The following is a 17,135-nucleotide window of genomic DNA, read 5'->3' on the forward strand; positions in this document are numbered from 1 at the left end:
CTATGGGTAAATTGCTTAAAAAAAAAAAAAGTATTTTCTCAGTTGTCAGAATGTCTCTCTACAGATCAGATATTGCACCATTTCCGCGTGGCTTCAGATTGCGACACAGCACTGAAACCTTATTCAGATCCGTTACTGATTTCTTATTTTTACTTCAGATTTTAGTTGGCGGAGAGGCAGTTCTAGGGCTGTTCCTTGATGTCGCTTCCGAGCTCTCTGGCACTGTCCTTCCTGCTTTCCTTCTTGCATTGATTCAAGACCACAGCGGGTGCCTTTGGGAGGGGAATTTACTGTATATTATTAACTGGCACCACAAGGCTCTGATTTGGGCTACTCTTTTTTTTTAATATATACTTGTGGCCACTTAGTTTCCTTACAGATACCATTTAGAATGTATGCAGATGACTTACTTTATTTTATCTTAATTTAGTTTTAAATAAAATTGTCCCTAGTGTGCAGCTAATTAGTAATTGGATGGCCCAGAATCATTTCGTTTTGAACCTCCAGAAGACAGAAATGATCTAGATTTTTTGGCTACGCGTAAAATAAGTTCCTTATCTTTGTTAAATGTGACGGTTCTGTAATCTGGGTATTTTGTTTGACAGCAGATTGCCCTTTCAACAGCTCTTCCAAAATATTTTGAAAGCCTGTTATTATAAACTGTGCCTCTTAAGACATCTGAAATATATTTTGAAACAAACTGATTTTAGATCTATAGTTCATGCTTTTGTCCTAAGTACTTTGGATTATTGTAGCTCTTTGTTTATTGGGCTTCCTTGCTGCCAGCTGTTCAGGTTCTGCAAAACTCTGCAGCTCGTTTAATGGCTGGGCCCCAGCGTTGGGAGCATATAATCGCCAATATGAAAATAACTCCATTGGTTACCAGGTTTAAAATCCTTACCCTGGTCTACAAGTCCATGAAGTCTATTGCGCCCGGCTATTTGTCAGATCAGCTGCAGCTTATGTCCCAAAAATTACATTGAGAGCTGCGGATACACATTTTCTTGTTCTTACTGTAAAAATGGCGTGCTTGAGCGAAACGCGTCTCAGATTATTTTCTGTCTCGTTATCGTCTTTCTTGTGCTCACTTGAGGAACTTGGGCAGTTCAGGAAATTGTTGAGATCAGTCCTCTTTAGTCAGGCCTGTGATATCATCATTTAAATGTTTTGTTTTATGTTATTTATTTGATTGTTATATTATTATGTTAATGCTGTTTAATTGTATTACAATGTTCGAAATGTTATTTTATCTTGTATTCCACCTAGCACATATTTTTGATATAAGCTGAATAAAAACATTTTTTTTTTAAATAAATAAATGTTTTACTTGGATTTCAGCAAAGCTTTTGGTACAGTTTTGCATAGGAGACTGATTAATAAATTGAGCAGCTGGGCTGGATTAGAAAGTGGTCGAGTGATAGATTGCTGGTAAATGGAGGACACATCAAGAGGAGAGAAGATGACTGATTAAGAAAAGTGGTGGCCAGAAGGATAGTAGGGCGCAAAGGAAGAAAAAAAGTGATAATGCCTTGGTGAATAGTGTCTAATTCTGCAGGCCGTACCTCTGAAAGGATATAGAGAAGAGTGGAGGAGTGCAGCGGAAGAACCTGAATGTGTGTGTGTTTGTTTGTTTTTATTTATTTATGTATTTATTGAACCAAACACTTATGTGCCGCGTATTTCTCGGAGACATTCAGGTAGCGCAGGGGCTCAAGATCCTAAGGGGCCTGATTTACTAAATGCTTAGTAAATGAGTTGCTAAGCTTTTATGGAGGGTGAAGTGACTTTGCCCAAGGTCACAAGGAGCATCCGTGGGGATTTGAACCCGGGCTTGGCAGCCATGGCTGTAAGATGACGCTCCTCCTCCCGGGTCAGCCAGCATCCTGTTTCTTGATAGTGGAAGTGCCCAGCAGATCCATTCTCATGCCAGTCCCCAAGTGTACCTAATGCACCTGTCCTCCAGAAACCTTTTCAAAGCTTTTTTTTTTTTAAACCCTGCTTTACTATTGGCCTTGACCAAATCTTCTGCTGATGTCACGGGCACATGATCCGCTGAACAGTCCATGTTAACAGAAAAACCCAGAATATATTCTCGCTGCTACACCGGTTTACTGTAACGGGGGAGCGGGTAACCTTGCTGCTGGCCAGGTGTCTGATTTTTAACTCTCTCTCTCTCTCTCCCCCTTTCTTGCAGAGTCTCCACCACCTCCATACTCTCGCCTCTCACATAACGCTGAGCAAAAGCCCTTAGGTAAGTGTGCAGATCCCACCTGGGAAGAAGTGGGGGGTTGTTTTTAAATAGCTGTATACACAGGGAAAGGTTTCAGAATACAAGGACTCAGTAAACTCTGTCCCTCTGAAACAGGAGCGTGGTCCTCCAACTTATCAGTGACACGTGGAGAGAAAATGAATGCATCTTTTATGTAATGAGCAGCGCCTGCAGGTGTTTCTAGCGCAGCGTATCACATGGTGCAGGGGGAAGGAGCATCTCGCTGTACGGCGAATGACGTGGAAGAGAATCGGTGCAGGGATGTACAGAGCAGTGTAGTGCTTCCACGTGGTGCACAGATAGTGCTGTTCTCCTTTGAAAGCAGATTTCCACGGGTAAATTGCCTGTACTTAATGCAAGGAAAGCTGCGCATGGTTTACAATCCTCGGGAGTTCCCGAGGGCATGTTCAGGTCAGGAAGAGGGGGGAGACTTCCTTAGATTGCACCTTCAAAACCACTTGTTTTCCTTTTAAAATGAAAAGTGCTTGTGGTGCGTTTGCTGATTGCCCCGCGTGAAATGTATGTGGTGCCACGTGGTGTAAGCGTGTGGCACGTTTATGTGGCCCGGGGGGGGGGGGACAGCCCGGACATGAAGGTTGGCAGTGAGTCTGCTGTTCCTTGCCACTCCACACGCACAGGTAGCCACAGCCTTCCTCCTTGCTGATAAATTTGCACAGCAGAGCTCACCCTGAGAGGAGGGATTTTGGGCAGAAATAGGCTCTGAGGTGCCGGGCTTGAGTTTGTTGACAGCAATAAATCCCCAGTCGGGGGAAGGAGGGGGCCTGGTGGGAACTTGTTCAGACACTGCTGAGAGCTGCAGAGCTGGAGTGGAAAACCAGCAGCGTTAACAGTTTAGTGCTGAGCGCTTAATTACAGAATCTGAGGTGTGCAGGTAAGGGAGTGAGGAAGGACTTGTTAAAACAGAGCTTCCTGGGCTTCTGCAAGACGGACGGAAGGAAGCTAGGGGAGCATAAGCCGCTCCAGGAATGCAAACGCTGCTAATTAACTATTGTACCTATGAATAGTTGAGAGGATTTAATGTAACTTTATCCTGTGAGCGCGCCGTGTCCTGACCTGCTGGTGAGAGGGGCCTCCTCCTCCTTGCCGCACTGGGCAGGCCTGGATCTGGGCTGCAGCCCCGGGGCAGGCCCAAGGTGTGGGCTACAGCCGCTGGGTAGAGTTCTGGGGTGCAGAGCCCGGAGCCATTTTTTGTGGGGGGGTCCGAGGAGTGGATGCACGAATGAGATGCGATTTTTGTTTCTTTTTTCCAGGGCTCTCTTACATAGATGAGCACCACTGAACCATGCAGAACAGACGTGAGTGCAGTGCACGAGCGCCAGAGCCACTCTCTCTCTCTCTCTCTCTTATTATATAACTTCTCTTTCTTCCAGATCTCTCGGATTCCACGCTGTCCTATATGGAGACTGAGGCCACCAGCTCACCCGACGTCAGCCCTGCACATGTCTCAGGTGAGCCCGCAAGCTGTCATTTCACACATTAGCATGAAAGCTTGTTAAAGTCCCAGAGAGTTGCAGAGTTGAAAGTGGAAGGAGCTGCTGAGATGCGGGGAGCCTCCTTCATGTCCTGTTACGTTGCCCTGGATAATCCTTGCCGCCGTCCTCTGCTATCGCTGCAGCAGTGGGTGTGTGGAGGAAGTGAATTTTGCTGCACCTCTGGTAACTGTTGATGATAAAGTGGATGGCACCCGTTTGTATGGGCTGAGGTACAGTCGAATGTGCTGCTCTCCTCAGCCTCCAGAGGGGAGGAGTCTCTGGAGGAGTCTCTGAGGATTGTTGCTCTGTATTTCGCTGTTTGGGATTCTCTGGAGGTTGTTGCTCTTTCTGTTTCGTGGATCCTGTCTTTTTCAGGTCAGGGTAAGGAGAATCAGTTTTTCAAACTCAACTCTTTGGTCTCCCAGACTTTTTCCCTTCCTTTGCTGGCCGGGAGATATTCTTGTTCAGCGGTTTGGAAAGTGAATTGCAGAACGTGCTGGTAGAGCGAGAGGGTGTGGGAGTTAATGAAATAGGTGAAGTGGGAGAGAAGAAATGGGGCTCTACCCGTTTTTAAACAATGTCAGGCCGATGCAATAAACTGTGCCCAGCCTAGTGCACGGGTTCACGTGCGCTTGGACAAGCTAGAGTAGCACCCAATGCAATAAGGAGATCAGCGTGTCCAAAACGCACGCCCAAGCAAGCGTGTAGCCAATAGCTCCCATCACATGTAAATTCCATTGTAGATGAGGCCGTTACTACTATTATTATTATTATTACGATTATTATTACTATTACTATTATTATTATTACAATTAGTATTATTATTACGATTATTATTACTATTACTATTATTATTATTAGCTATTACACCCTGATGCAGAAAATCGCCGGGTGCTCAACACACACTTTTTTAACGCAGCAAATTCAACTCCAGCCCCGGAGGTGGTGTTAAGTCAATTCGCGATTGAAGGGCTCGGGAGAAATTAAAAATAGGATCCTCTGTGGTTCCTCCTAGTTAGTATCTTTGTGACATTTTAAATGCTTAAGAACAATGGTATAATGTGATGGCTTGATGAAAAAACACAAATTCTGGATGCAGAATAGACCCGCTCCGGGCCAGTGTCGCCCCTTGGAACTGTGGATGTATATTGGAAGAAATTGACCCGAAGCGGGGATAAAACGGAGGCTTGCACTGAGCGCCTGTCGCAGTTGTGGGTGCCCGATGCATTTGAGTGCTAGTGTCTGAAATAAATATAAAAGTTTGCGGAGTATGGTCAGGATATATGATATCTACTCCATTCTTCCAAGGCTTTGTTAAGTTTGTGCCATACGGGTTTGTAGTTAATGGAGAGCGAATCCTGGGTAGCACTGAGGTAAACAGCCAGATATTAAATCTGGGAATGCGCCCACTTGAATTTAAGCGACCCTTGTAAGTGGGTAACCTCATGGGGTGGGATACTGATAGTCAAGATCTCAGATTTGTCCCATTTCATTTGTCATATGCCTGAGGGAGGTCTCAGGGTGAGTTAGTTTTAGAAAGATATCGTCTGCATACATAGAAAGCTTAGAACACGCCCCTCCCAGGACGAACCCTGTAACCGCGGCGTCCTGACGGATGTTAACCGCAAAGGGCAAAAAGCAGTGGGGATAGCGGGCATCCCTGTCTGGTCCTTCTTCCAACCGTGAACATGGGGGAATATCCGCCATTAATTTTGAGACACGCCCTGGGGGTGCTAAAGAGCTGCCAAAGCCATTCAAGATAAGGGCCCCCAAAACCCATTTTCTCCAGAGTATTTATTTATTTTTATTTATTTATTTAGCATTTTTCTATACCGACTTTCCAATAACAGAATTATTGATCAATTCGGTTTACATTCTCAACAATAACAATGACAAGTAAATGTCTTACAATGAACAGGTCGAATTAACTTGGATTAAGATATATGGGGTTAATAACTTAATTAAAAGGTACGGTGCCTAATGTAGTATGAAATAGATATGGCCAGTGCTCAGGATCTCAAGCAGTTATTGATAGAAATTGCTGCGGCGTTGCATGGTGCTGTCTCATTGCACTTTCTATCACTGTACACAGAGCGTGCGACCTGCCCAGGGCATCAGATTCTCCATGGTGTGGGGAATCCTGGGAATCTCTTGGCATGGTTGTGTTGATGAGACACTTGCTGCAAATCCTTCAACTGAAAAAAAAAAAAAAAGCCTAGTAGAAGTTGGTAGGTAGGGGCCATGTGGCCCTCTCTGCCTGGTTTGCCCGGCCTATGCTGCTGTGGGTGAGGATATCTTCCCAGCTGTCCTCTGTACAAGCATGACTGCATGCACTACTCTAGCTGTGGACATCATCCTTCCTTACCTGTATCCTACCCACTGTCCCATTCGTAGATGGTTTGGATGCTTTTTCCATGTGCTGGTCTCCTTGTTGATCTCTGAAGCCTGCAGTGCCCTCTGTGGCATGGGGACACCTCTCCCACAACACTTGTAAAACACCCAGCTAAACATCTTTAAAATGTGTAGAGGTGGTAAAAGCAACACGAAGCAACAGAGAAGAGCCCTACACACCTGCAGCACTGACACCTGATGCCTCTCGGTAACCCTATGTCTTTCAGTTGCTGTGCACAATCTGAGCTCGAATCAAAGTTAACATTAATAGGATTTCTTTCTACTGCTGGCTGGCCATTGCCACTCCGAGGGGAAAGAGCCAAGAAAAACCTTAGATCTTCCATTGAGGGCCTACAATTTGCACACGAAGCTTTGATCCTCAAATTCCTTTCCCTCTGAAACCACAAATTTCAGTTTCAAGAACAACAAAGAGGCTCATTCTTCGGCAAGGTTATCTGTGTGATCTGCGCAGAAATGTTCTCTTTGAGAACCTGACTGGACTTTTGGCGTGAATATTGAGAGCCATGCAAGTGGCGTTGGCATGCAACCCATGGCAGGGCTGATGCACCTCTTTGAGGCACAAGCTCTGGGGTTGATTGATGCTTCAGTTACGAGGCTTCTTTTTGTTAACACTACAGCTCAACGAATTTTTCAGAGCCAGCCTTGCACAAGGTCTCTCAAACAATCAGGCTGGCTCTTTTTTTTTATTGGTTTATTTCTTAGTGCATTCTGATGGCTGCCTCTCGTCATCTCTGTGTTCTCTGCACTTTCCTGGAGTTTCTGGCATGTTAAGCTCTTCTGAGTGTTGGCGAAAGGTTTGTCAGTCTCCAGTACAATTCTAAAAAAAAACCAACCTGTGGGAGTGTGAGGAGAGTAAAGCGAAGGCGAGCACCTGAAACACGTGGCACTTTCTGACCAATCTCTCCCCGAGAGTGGCAGGATCTGTGGAACTCGGTGGCCCAACGTTCTGAGCTGGGTTGGAATGCTTTCCCATCATGATGCAGCAGCCACGTCATGGTGGTTTGAAAAAAAAGCACCTCACGGGTTCTTTGCTGCATGATTTTTCTAGGGGATAGTTTCCCTTTATTTAACTGCCTGGCTGGAGAAGGACAGAGGTGGCGTTGTCTTCACTTGCACACACCCCTCCCCCTTCTCTCTCACATCGCGACCCTTTGACCGGATATGGCCACTTTACTTTCAGGAAGCATGACCCAAATGAAAATTATTTTCAAAAGCCATAAAAGTGAAACATTCCCCCTCCTCCTTTATTTCTGTTGTAACCATGTCTGGAATTGACATAATCCTATTATTTTTATCATGTCTGTTTGTTTTAAATAAAAGTCATTTAGAAATACTTTTTGCCTGTAGCTGCTCAAATTCTGTGCCTGGTTGGCACCAGTTTTCCTTTCCCATCGCCTGTCCCTAGAGTTAAAGGATTTTGTTTTTTTTGCACCAGGCATATGATGTGGCCCCTAGCAAGAGCTTCCACAGCTTCCACAGGTCTTCAGGTCTTTCTCAAGAAAAGCCATGAGAGCAGCTCCTGCTCCTCCTCCTCCTTTCCCAGCCTTGGGTTCCCTCGAATTTCCCAGCACCTCCTCGGTAACACCAGAAAGTTTATTTCCTTCTCGTCATGCTGATGACTTCACACATTATCTGGCCCTGGCTGCCATAGGATGGGGGTAGAACTGTGTGACGTGACCACAATCTGAGTGCTCACTGTGAGGGACAGAACAGACTCATTAAGGTAACGCGTTGGGCTCACTTATCCATATCCTGCATTTATGACCTCGCTCTGTTTTGGTCTGATATCTTCTTCCTCAATCTCAGTGCTTTAATTTTGGTGCCAATAGCCTCCATTTGAAACTCCCTGGGGATTTTTACTCTGTTTTAATAGACCTCTCCTCCCACGAGTCCCGTTCTAGACATGGAAGCAACGGTACTGAGGCCGGAAGCCATGCACCGGGACCCCTTCCAGAAACCTGCATTCTAAATCCAGCCACCGTGTGTTGACCTCTCCCCCCAAGGGCTGTGAACACTGCCTCCCCAGCTGATCCAATCCAGGAATCAAAGCTTATTTTAAAAAATGTTTATCTAGACTACATTAGGCACCGTACCTTTTAATTATGTTATTAACCCCATATATCTTAATCCAAGTTAATTCGACCTGTTCATTGTAAGACATTTACTTGTCATTGTTAATGTTTAGAATGTAAACCGAATTGATCAATAATTCTGTTATTGGAGAGTCGGTATAGAAAAATGCTAAATAAATAAATAAATAAATCTGGGGAGGCAGCACTTGCCACCGGGCCAGCCCGTGACTGTGTCTGGGTTCCAGAGCCAACAAACTCCGCCTGGTGATACCGACCCAGACTGGGCTGGAGTTTAGAATCTCTGCTGAGCATCAGTAAAGCCGGGACTGGATCAAGGGTTTCCAGGTGGCACTGAAGATGGGACCTGGCGAGAGGAGGAGATGCTGCAGGGCAAGCATTCAGATTTTGAAGTATTTCTTTGAAGAGCAGAGCAGATACTGAAACGTTTAAGGGAAGATAAATAAATGAGCCAGCCGGCCTCCCAACTTCCAGCCAAAACATTAGGCTGCTGTTTCCTGTTAGGCTAAGAGTCCCCGGGTAGTACCCGCTGCTTTGATGTCACTCTGGCTCTATCCGTCACATGCTGCGTTAGGGCTGGGGATGGGGAAACGCAGGCTCACCAGCGCTGTTTCCTGGTAGCCAATTCTGCCTCTGTGCAGGCAACAGAGTTACCCAAACATACAAAAAATGGTTTCCATTTTTAGTAAGGATTTATGTTGGATATTGAATATGTTGAACAAGCTTTCTCATAAACTCTACTTTCCGCCATGGTCTTAGTCCGCACTGTTTGATTACTGTTTGACTGTTCTCTATTACCCTAGTTTTGTTATCCAGGTTCTTTTCTAACTTGTTAAATGTAAGACAAGACTTTGTCATTGTTGTTTCGCAAGTTACAATGTAAACCGAAGTGATAATTAATCCTGTTAATTGAACCTCGGTATATAAAAAGTTATAAATAAATAAATACATTTTTCTTTTCAGATAGTAAATAACATCCAGGCACGTCTGATACAGGGGAGTGCCACGTTTCCTTCTAAGAGCTGGCATGGGTGACGGAATAAATCTGTCTGTAGACAGTGCTGTGTGTGTGTTTCCAGCACTCGCAGGTGTACAGCCCTGCACTCCACATTATAGCGCAGGGTTTATTCCACCCACCCCCTTTTTGCTGGTATTCAATAAGCAGCTGATAGCTACAAACATTTTTCATCTGAGATTCGTATTTAATTATTCACTTTGCCAAATGCAAGCTCAAGCTGAATTAGAAATTCAGGAGCAGTTAGTAGGTCCCTGCCTGGGGTAAGTGGGGGCTTACAGCAGTGGAGGGGGAAGAGTGAGTGGGATAAGCAGGATTTGAACCCTGGCTTCCCTGGTACGTGGTGCTGCTCCAACCACTAAGCTGTTTTGCAATCAGTTACACTGCCGCCAGCAGCCCCTGAGCTCGACAGTCTCACTGGAAAGGATCCAACTCTAAAGCCATTGATAAAATATCGGCATCTGAAAAGTGGAAGGTTTGGGGGTTTCCCCCGTTTTTGTCATGCTGTTTTTTTTTCTTTCTTTCTGATTACTTTCTATTTCAAATTGGATCCCGATTTTTGTAAATAATAAACCTGTCCCGGCATATGTCATTGGTTAGACGAGAGATCCTGTTCCATGCTGATGACACTGCCTCCTTGTGGACGGCCATGGGAAGGGTCATCAGCTGCGTAAAAGTGCTTTGCTTCCACCTCTGTGAATCTTCCATCGTTCGGGCCTTGAGGAAAACTTGGAGGTGGTTTTGTTCACATTTACATTATCAGTATTCTGGTTCCCCCTTTTTTTGGGTGATATGCAGTTTCAGCCGGGTTTGAACCCTTTTGGAAGTGTGTGTTCGTTTTCAGCCTTACGAGAATCTGTGGTGTGCCTCGTATTTCTTTGGGTTTTTTTTTTTTTTACAAGTCAGGCTCCACGTTCCTAGTCTAGTTTTGAAGATTTTGAAAAGTGAAACATGGGCCTCAGTGGCGGAGCTGTTGTCTCTGATCCATCCCAGATGATGATGTCATATTGAAACGAGTTCACCCAACAAACGGATTCCTTATTTCAATATCCATCTTTATTTCACTCTTGGCAACAGGGGCTACATGTCACCTTGCTGTTAAAACACTTTTTCTTCTATTAATTCTTTATCTGCAAATATGCTCCTACATGAGACTTAATATAAATTTCTCATGTGATTTAGTGCTTCTCAACATAGAGCTTTTGTGGCTAAAAGTGGCATCCGGCGATGTGCGTCTGAAGGGTTCTAGCTTTCCCGCTACCTTGGGCACGCGAGTTTGGGCACAAAATTCAGTTAGACGTGGCCGATATTGCAGGTTTTTCTGATCTGTGTGATCCTGCCTGGGTTTTGTTTGAAGATTTCTTCATCGCTTCCTCCCTGCAACCAATATACAAAATTGTGGCATAGGAAGGGTTTTCTGTTGGGGCAGAAGAGGAAACGTCTTAGGAGAGCGGAGCATGCCTGTAGCTTTGCCCGCTGGGCAAATGCTTTATTCACTTCAGCTGATAAGGAGAAAATACCTGCTAAATGCTCTCTCTTCCTTACTTAGATGCCCTCCCACCTAAAGCACAGAGCCCAGTACCAAACAGTTAGCGTTTCACCGATTTCCATTTCTTGTTTTTCTTCTTTGCCTGCCGTACATGAATTCGTGCTGATTTACTCCTCTTGCTGTACAGATGGGGTAGGTGGGTTCATTTCTTGTTTTTTTTTTGGGGGGGGGGGGGTTATTCGTTGTAGCCTTCTTGGGTGTGAAGTGTACAGAAACAATGGCTTTCACGCCACTTCTAACTCATTGCATTTAATAAATAAATTTATGAATTCGAAAGTGATCCTGGACGCGCGATTCTCTATTTAAATTAAGTGTCGCGCTAATAAGGAGGCGGCTGTCAGCAGGTCCGACAACCGACGCACTTCAGCTGTCCGTGCTGTGTTCATGCTTTACATATATCAGTGTGACGCTTGCATAGGGCTCTGATGAAGATCCGCTCTTCAGCTGTCCGTGCTGTATTCATGCTTTACATATATCAGTGTGACGCCTGCATAGGGCTCTGATGAAGTTCCTCTCTTCAGCTGTCCGTGCTGTGTTCATGCTTTACATATATCAGTGTGACGCCTGCATAGGGCTCTGATGAAGATCCGCCCTTCAGCTGTCCGTGCTGTGTCCATGCTTTATGTGCATCAGGGTGGTGTCTGAGGATCAGCACAGCAGCACCCCTGGATTTACTTAGCTTCATAAGGATGGGAGTGCCAGACTCTCGCAGAAAGAGAAATGGTCCGGAGGAGGAGGGCCTATGCATTCTCTAAGCAGATGGAGGGGAGAAGCTCCCGCTTTATCAATCTCTGTAAAGCTTTCTGCATTGTTCCCTGTAAGAAGAGACGGCTGCAGGAGCCTTTGCGCAGTCATGTGGAAGCTCTGTAGAGGAAATCTCTATTCCACAAGCAAGTGAAATTCCTCAGTGAGCAGCTAAGAATGTAAACATTCGCTCCAGGATAACGTCGTCATCCTTCCATGACTGAATCATTTTTAATGACACAGAAATATGTGTGTGTGCAAGGAGCTGGTTCTGGCATACGTCCCGCTGTTGGGAGTAAGGCAGGGGCTGCTGGCGTCCGTGCTTGGATCGGTGATAAAACCTAAAGAGAACACAACTTGGGCACCATATTTCAAAAACAGTAGGTACATCAAATTAACCCCACCGTATGCAGATCTGTCTCATGCATATTCATTTAGGATATCCTGAAAACCGGGCCTGTTAGTGGCCCTTGAGGACAGGAGTTGGCCACCCCTGATCTAGTTGATCACCAGGTCCTTCTGCAAAGGCTGAGCCAGGACGAGCACTGCTGGAATGGCCCTTTCTTGGTTCACTTACTTGTGGGATGGCAGTCAAGCAGGTAATGTGGGCTGAATGTTGGTCGTCTGAATTTCCACTGTCTCGATCTACATTCAGCCTTTGACACCCATTCTTCATTGCTTTAATGTGGCATTTCATAATTGTCATTGATAATTTATGCTCCTGTGGCTCAGGTTAATAGGTGCTTGGAGGCCATTAGTAAGTGGTCACAGCAGCCTTGTTAAGTGGCTGTAATTTGGGGGTGCTATCTGTTTTTGGATGCACAAGGTAAGGTTCAAAAGCAGGAACTGACCTAAACTCAAAAAGTAGTTTGATATTTCTGGCAATCAGGCCTTTGACTCGCGTGTTAGTTGGATCAGAATTGGATTATTGCAGTACGTTGGTTTGTGATTTACTTCCGACTGAGTGGATTGGTTGCAATAGGTGCAGAATGCAGCAGCGTGGCTCCTTACTGGATCCAGTTTCTAGGATCTTATGTCCCCCAGCGTTTAAACATTTGCCTGTGCCATTGTCTTGGTATCGGTCCGGGTTACCTTCAGGATAGGCTTTTTTAATATGTTCCAAATCGTTAGCTGTCAGGGAGAGGGCTCGTTGGTGGCCTCACAATAACAGAAGTTTGCTTTTTCTGTACTGGCTCCCACTTTTTTTGAAGCAGTTTCTCTGAGTTGCAGCTTGCTTAAGATTACTTGTTCTTCTGCAAGCAGTTAAAGAAATATGGATAATTTGTATTTTATTTTTAATGTATTATTGGTTAATTGTAATGCAGGCAATACTTGTTCTGTCATTTTTAGATTGTTGTGACTTGCCTAGAATTTGTTAAAAGAAGTGCGTCGTGTAATAAATATTTTTAAATAAAGGGGGTGAAGATGGTGCAGTTATTCCTTCACTCACCCAATTCACGCTCAGCCTCCCTTTTTCCCCCTCCCTTCGTCCTCTCAGTCTTCCTTCAACACACTCAAGCTGACATATGCTCACTGAACATAAGACTTGTCATACTGGGTCAGACCAAAGGTCCATCAAGCCCAGTGTCCTGTTTCCAACAGTGGCCAAGTCAGGTCACAAGTACCTGGCAGGATCCCAAGGGATAGAAAGATTCCAAGCTGCTTATCCCAAGAATAATCAGTGGATTTCTGCAACTCCACCTTAATAATTGTTAAGGAACTTTTCCTCCAGGAACTTGTCCAACCTTTCTTAAACACAGCTACACTAATAGCTTTCACTATATCCTCTGGCAAGGAATTCCAGACCTTAATTATGCGTTGAGTAAAAAAAAAAAATACATTTAAACCTAATAAGGGAATATATCACCTAGTAACTTCATTGTGTCCCTGATCTTTGAACTTTTTGAAAAAGTAAGCAACTGATTAATATTTACTTGTTCCATTCTACTCATTATTTTATAGGCCTCTATCATATCTCCCCTCAGCCATCTCTTTTGAACCTGAAAGATGTAGTAGGCCAGATTGACAAACTAAAGAATAGCAAATCACCTGGACTGGATGGCATGCACCTGAGGGTTCTGAAGGAACTAAAAAATGAAATTTTAGATCTATTAGTTAAAATCTGTAATTTATCATTAAAATCATCCATTGTACCTGAAAACTGGAGGGTGGCCAATATAACCCCAATATTTAAAAAGGGCTCCAGGGGAGATCCAGGAAAATATAGACCAGTGAGCCTGACTTCAGTGCCAGGTAAAATAGTGGAAACTATTCTAAAGATCAAAATCACAGCGCACATAGAAAGACATGGTTTAATGGAACACAGTCAGCATGGATTTACCCAAGGCAAGTCTTGCCTCACAAATCTGCCTTATTCTTTTTTGTTTTGAAGGGGTTAATAAATGTGAATAAAGCTCAACCAATAGATGTAGTGTATTTGGATTTTCAGAAGGTGTTTGACAAAGTCCCTCGTGAGAGGCTTCTAAGGAAACTAAAAAGTAATGAGATAGGAGGTGGTGTCCTTTCATGAATTACAAATTGGTTAAAAGACAGGAAACAGACTACGATTAAATGGTCAATTTTCTCAGTGGAAAAGGGTAAACAGTGGAGTGCCTCAGGGATCTGTACTTGAACTGGTGCTTTTCAATATATTTATAAATGATCTGGAAAGGAATACAATGAGTGGGATAATCAAATTTGCAGATGACATAAAATTATTTAGAGAAGTTAAATCACAAGCGGAATTGTGATAAATTGCAGGAGGACCTTGCAAGACTGGAAGATTGGGCACCCAAATGGCAGATGAAATTTAATGTGGATAAGTGCAAGGTGATGCATATAGGGAAAAATAACCCTTGCTGTAGTTACACAATGTTAGGTTCCATATTAGGTGCTACAACCCAAGAAAGAGATCTAGGCGTCATAGTGGATAACACATTGAAATCGTTGGTTCAAATCGTTGGTTCAAAAAAGCAAACAAAATGTTGGGAATTATTAGAAAGGGAATGGTGAATAAAATGGAAAATATCATAATGCTTCTGTATTGCTCGATTGTGAGAACGCACCTTGAGTACTGTGTACAGTAAAAGTAATCGGAGAAAGTTCTTTTTCACTCAACGCACAATTAAACTCTGGAATTTGTTGCCAGAGAATGTGGTTCGTGCAGTTAGTATAGCTGTGTTTAAAAAAGGATTGGATAAGTTCTTAGAGGAGAAGTCCATTACCTGCTATTAAGTTCACTTAGAGAATAGCCACTGCCATTAGCAATGGTTACATGGAATAGACTTAGTTTTTGGGTACTTGCCAGGTTCTTATGGCCTGGATTGGCCACTGTTGGAAACAGGATGCTGGGCTTGATGGACCCTTGGTCTGACCCAGTATGGCAGGTTCTTATGTTCTTATGCTGCACCCCTGCTCTTCCAGTACTGAGGATCCCCGTTAGTGCCCCATACACACAGCTGTGAATGCACCTCACAGCTGCACCCCTGCTCTTCTAGTACTGAGCTCCACCCACCCACCTGCATGCCCACAACTCTGTTCACCTCCAAAACTAGAATCTTTTTTTAAGGGTAAAATAAATGTCTGCTTAGTCTGCAGCTTTTATGAAATGGAATTGCTCTCACTTAAAGGACCACGCGCTTGTGCATCTGCAGGCACAGCTGAAAGTTACTCGTTTACAATGGTTATTTCTTGAGCAGATCAGACACAGAGCAGAGCCTTCTGCTGTGGCCAAGCCATGCTGCTGTCTGACTGGCCACCCTCTTCACCAAGAGGGGGGGGGGGTGTCTGTGCTGTACCCCACACCCTCCAGAGAGCCTGACGAGTCAAGTCATTCACGTGGGAGGCAGTTTGTCAAAATCTTTTTTTTTAATTTTAGAACTGTAGAAGTGAGTTCCCTATCATTTTCGGCTCTGCGTGACATTGCTACCCTTTCCCCGTGCTGGATTTTAGGGAACCTCCGTGAGCTTGGGGTTTTCTGAGGATGAGAAGGTGATGCATACAGATGGCACTCTGTGCCAGCGCCTGTTAGCTTGGCCTCTCTCCCCTCCCTAGAGCAGTCCTACGTTCAGAAGTGCCTGGCAGCAGGAGTTTGCTGCCCAGCCTAGCCCTGGTTCTTAGCAGCAGAACCATGAGCCAGGTGTATTGGGCTGGAAGTTAGACACCAACACTGGACTGTCCTCTCAGAACGATGCTCCTATTGACAGTCTTATTCCTTTGCCTGGAAAGCTGAGCTCCAAGCAAAATTAGGGACTGCATCTGGTGAAGGTTTTTTGTTTTTTTTCCCCGTCTTTTTTGCATGAGAAAGCTCGGAGTAACATTATAATTATTGCAAACTCTGCGGTGCAGAAGGGGAGGGGAGATGTGCTGTTCAGTCTGAAGCTGCTGCCCAGTGCTCTTAGAGGTTTAAATTACAGGCACTGGCTGCGGCCTTTTCCCTTTTCTCTCAGACGTTTTGCCAACTTGCAGTTTGCTTAATGAAATCCTGCTATTTCGTTTAAACACAGGAATATTCTTTGCAGATGTTGTTTTAACCCAGCTCTGTAAAATATATGTGAAGTCTGCACTTTCTTCCCTATTTATAACAATTTAAGAACGGTCTCATATGCTTAAGCTTCCTGAGCTGCATCCCCAGCACTGAGAGCTCTGGCGTTCTCTCCCACCCAATACACGATTAGAGGCGAGCAATCAGGAAACAGCTTAAAACAGGGTGGTTTGAGCAGGTTTTCATTAAGACACATTAACACCTTCCGGGACTCCCCACCCCCAGGAATTCTTAGCTCTAGTTAAAAATACTTAATATGTTTTATATGATAGTACCATCATGTATGGTTTTATTAAATTTTAAATTGTATTTTATTATTTTGTAATTTATAGTTAAGTATGTTATCAGGAGATATAAAGCTATAGACCCTTACAGGGTTTTAATTCAATTATGTTCCATTTTAATTTTATTTTATTATGAGTTTTTGGGACAAAGTATTAATGGCTTGTCCAACTTTTATGTAAACCGAGGTGAAGTGTACACGATATGTTCGGTATATAAAAATGCCTAAATAAACACTTCCATGAGAGGATCTCAGTGGCAGCAGGGCGCAGCTGTCCGAGTACCTACAGGAGAATTGCTTGAAAAACTATTTCCTGTCCCTAACCACGCTGCAGGGCAGGAAGACCATCCCCAGGCAGCTCTATAGCCTCCATCTCACTGTACCACACTGCAGAGCAGGAAGACCATCCCCAGGCGGCTCTATAGCCTCCAATCACTGTACCACACTGCAGAGCAGGAAGACCATCCCCAGGCGGCTCTATAGCCTCCATCTCACTGTACCACACCGCAGAGCAGGAAGACCATCCCCAGGCGGCTCTATAGCCTCCAATCACTGTACCACACTGCAGAGCAGGAAGACCATCCCCAGGCGGCTCTATAGCTTCCATCTCACTGTACCACACTGCAGAGCAGGAAGACCATCCCCAGGTGGCTCTATAGCCTCCGTCTCACTGTACCACGCTGCAGAGCAGGAAGACCATCCCCAGGCGGCTCTATAGCCTCCAATCACTGTACCAC

General features: G+C 44.6%; 1 protein-coding gene across 1 annotated transcript in view; it reads left to right on the forward strand.

Annotated features, from left to right (window-relative positions):
- Positions 1-17,135, forward strand: part of SMAD6 (SMAD family member 6) — a 45,509-nt gene that overhangs the window by 14,047 nt on the left and 14,327 nt on the right. The window contains exons 2-3 of the mRNA XM_029575370.1: positions 2,195-2,251; positions 3,661-3,738. Coding sequence (XP_029431230.1) covers positions 2,195-2,251; positions 3,661-3,738 — 135 coding nt within the window. The remainder of the gene's footprint in view (positions 1-2,194; positions 2,252-3,660; positions 3,739-17,135) is intronic.

The sequence above is a fragment of the Rhinatrema bivittatum genome, chromosome 13 (assembly GCF_901001135.1).
Source record: "Rhinatrema bivittatum chromosome 13, aRhiBiv1.1, whole genome shotgun sequence".
Taxonomy (NCBI): domain Eukaryota; kingdom Metazoa; phylum Chordata; class Amphibia; order Gymnophiona; family Rhinatrematidae; genus Rhinatrema; species Rhinatrema bivittatum.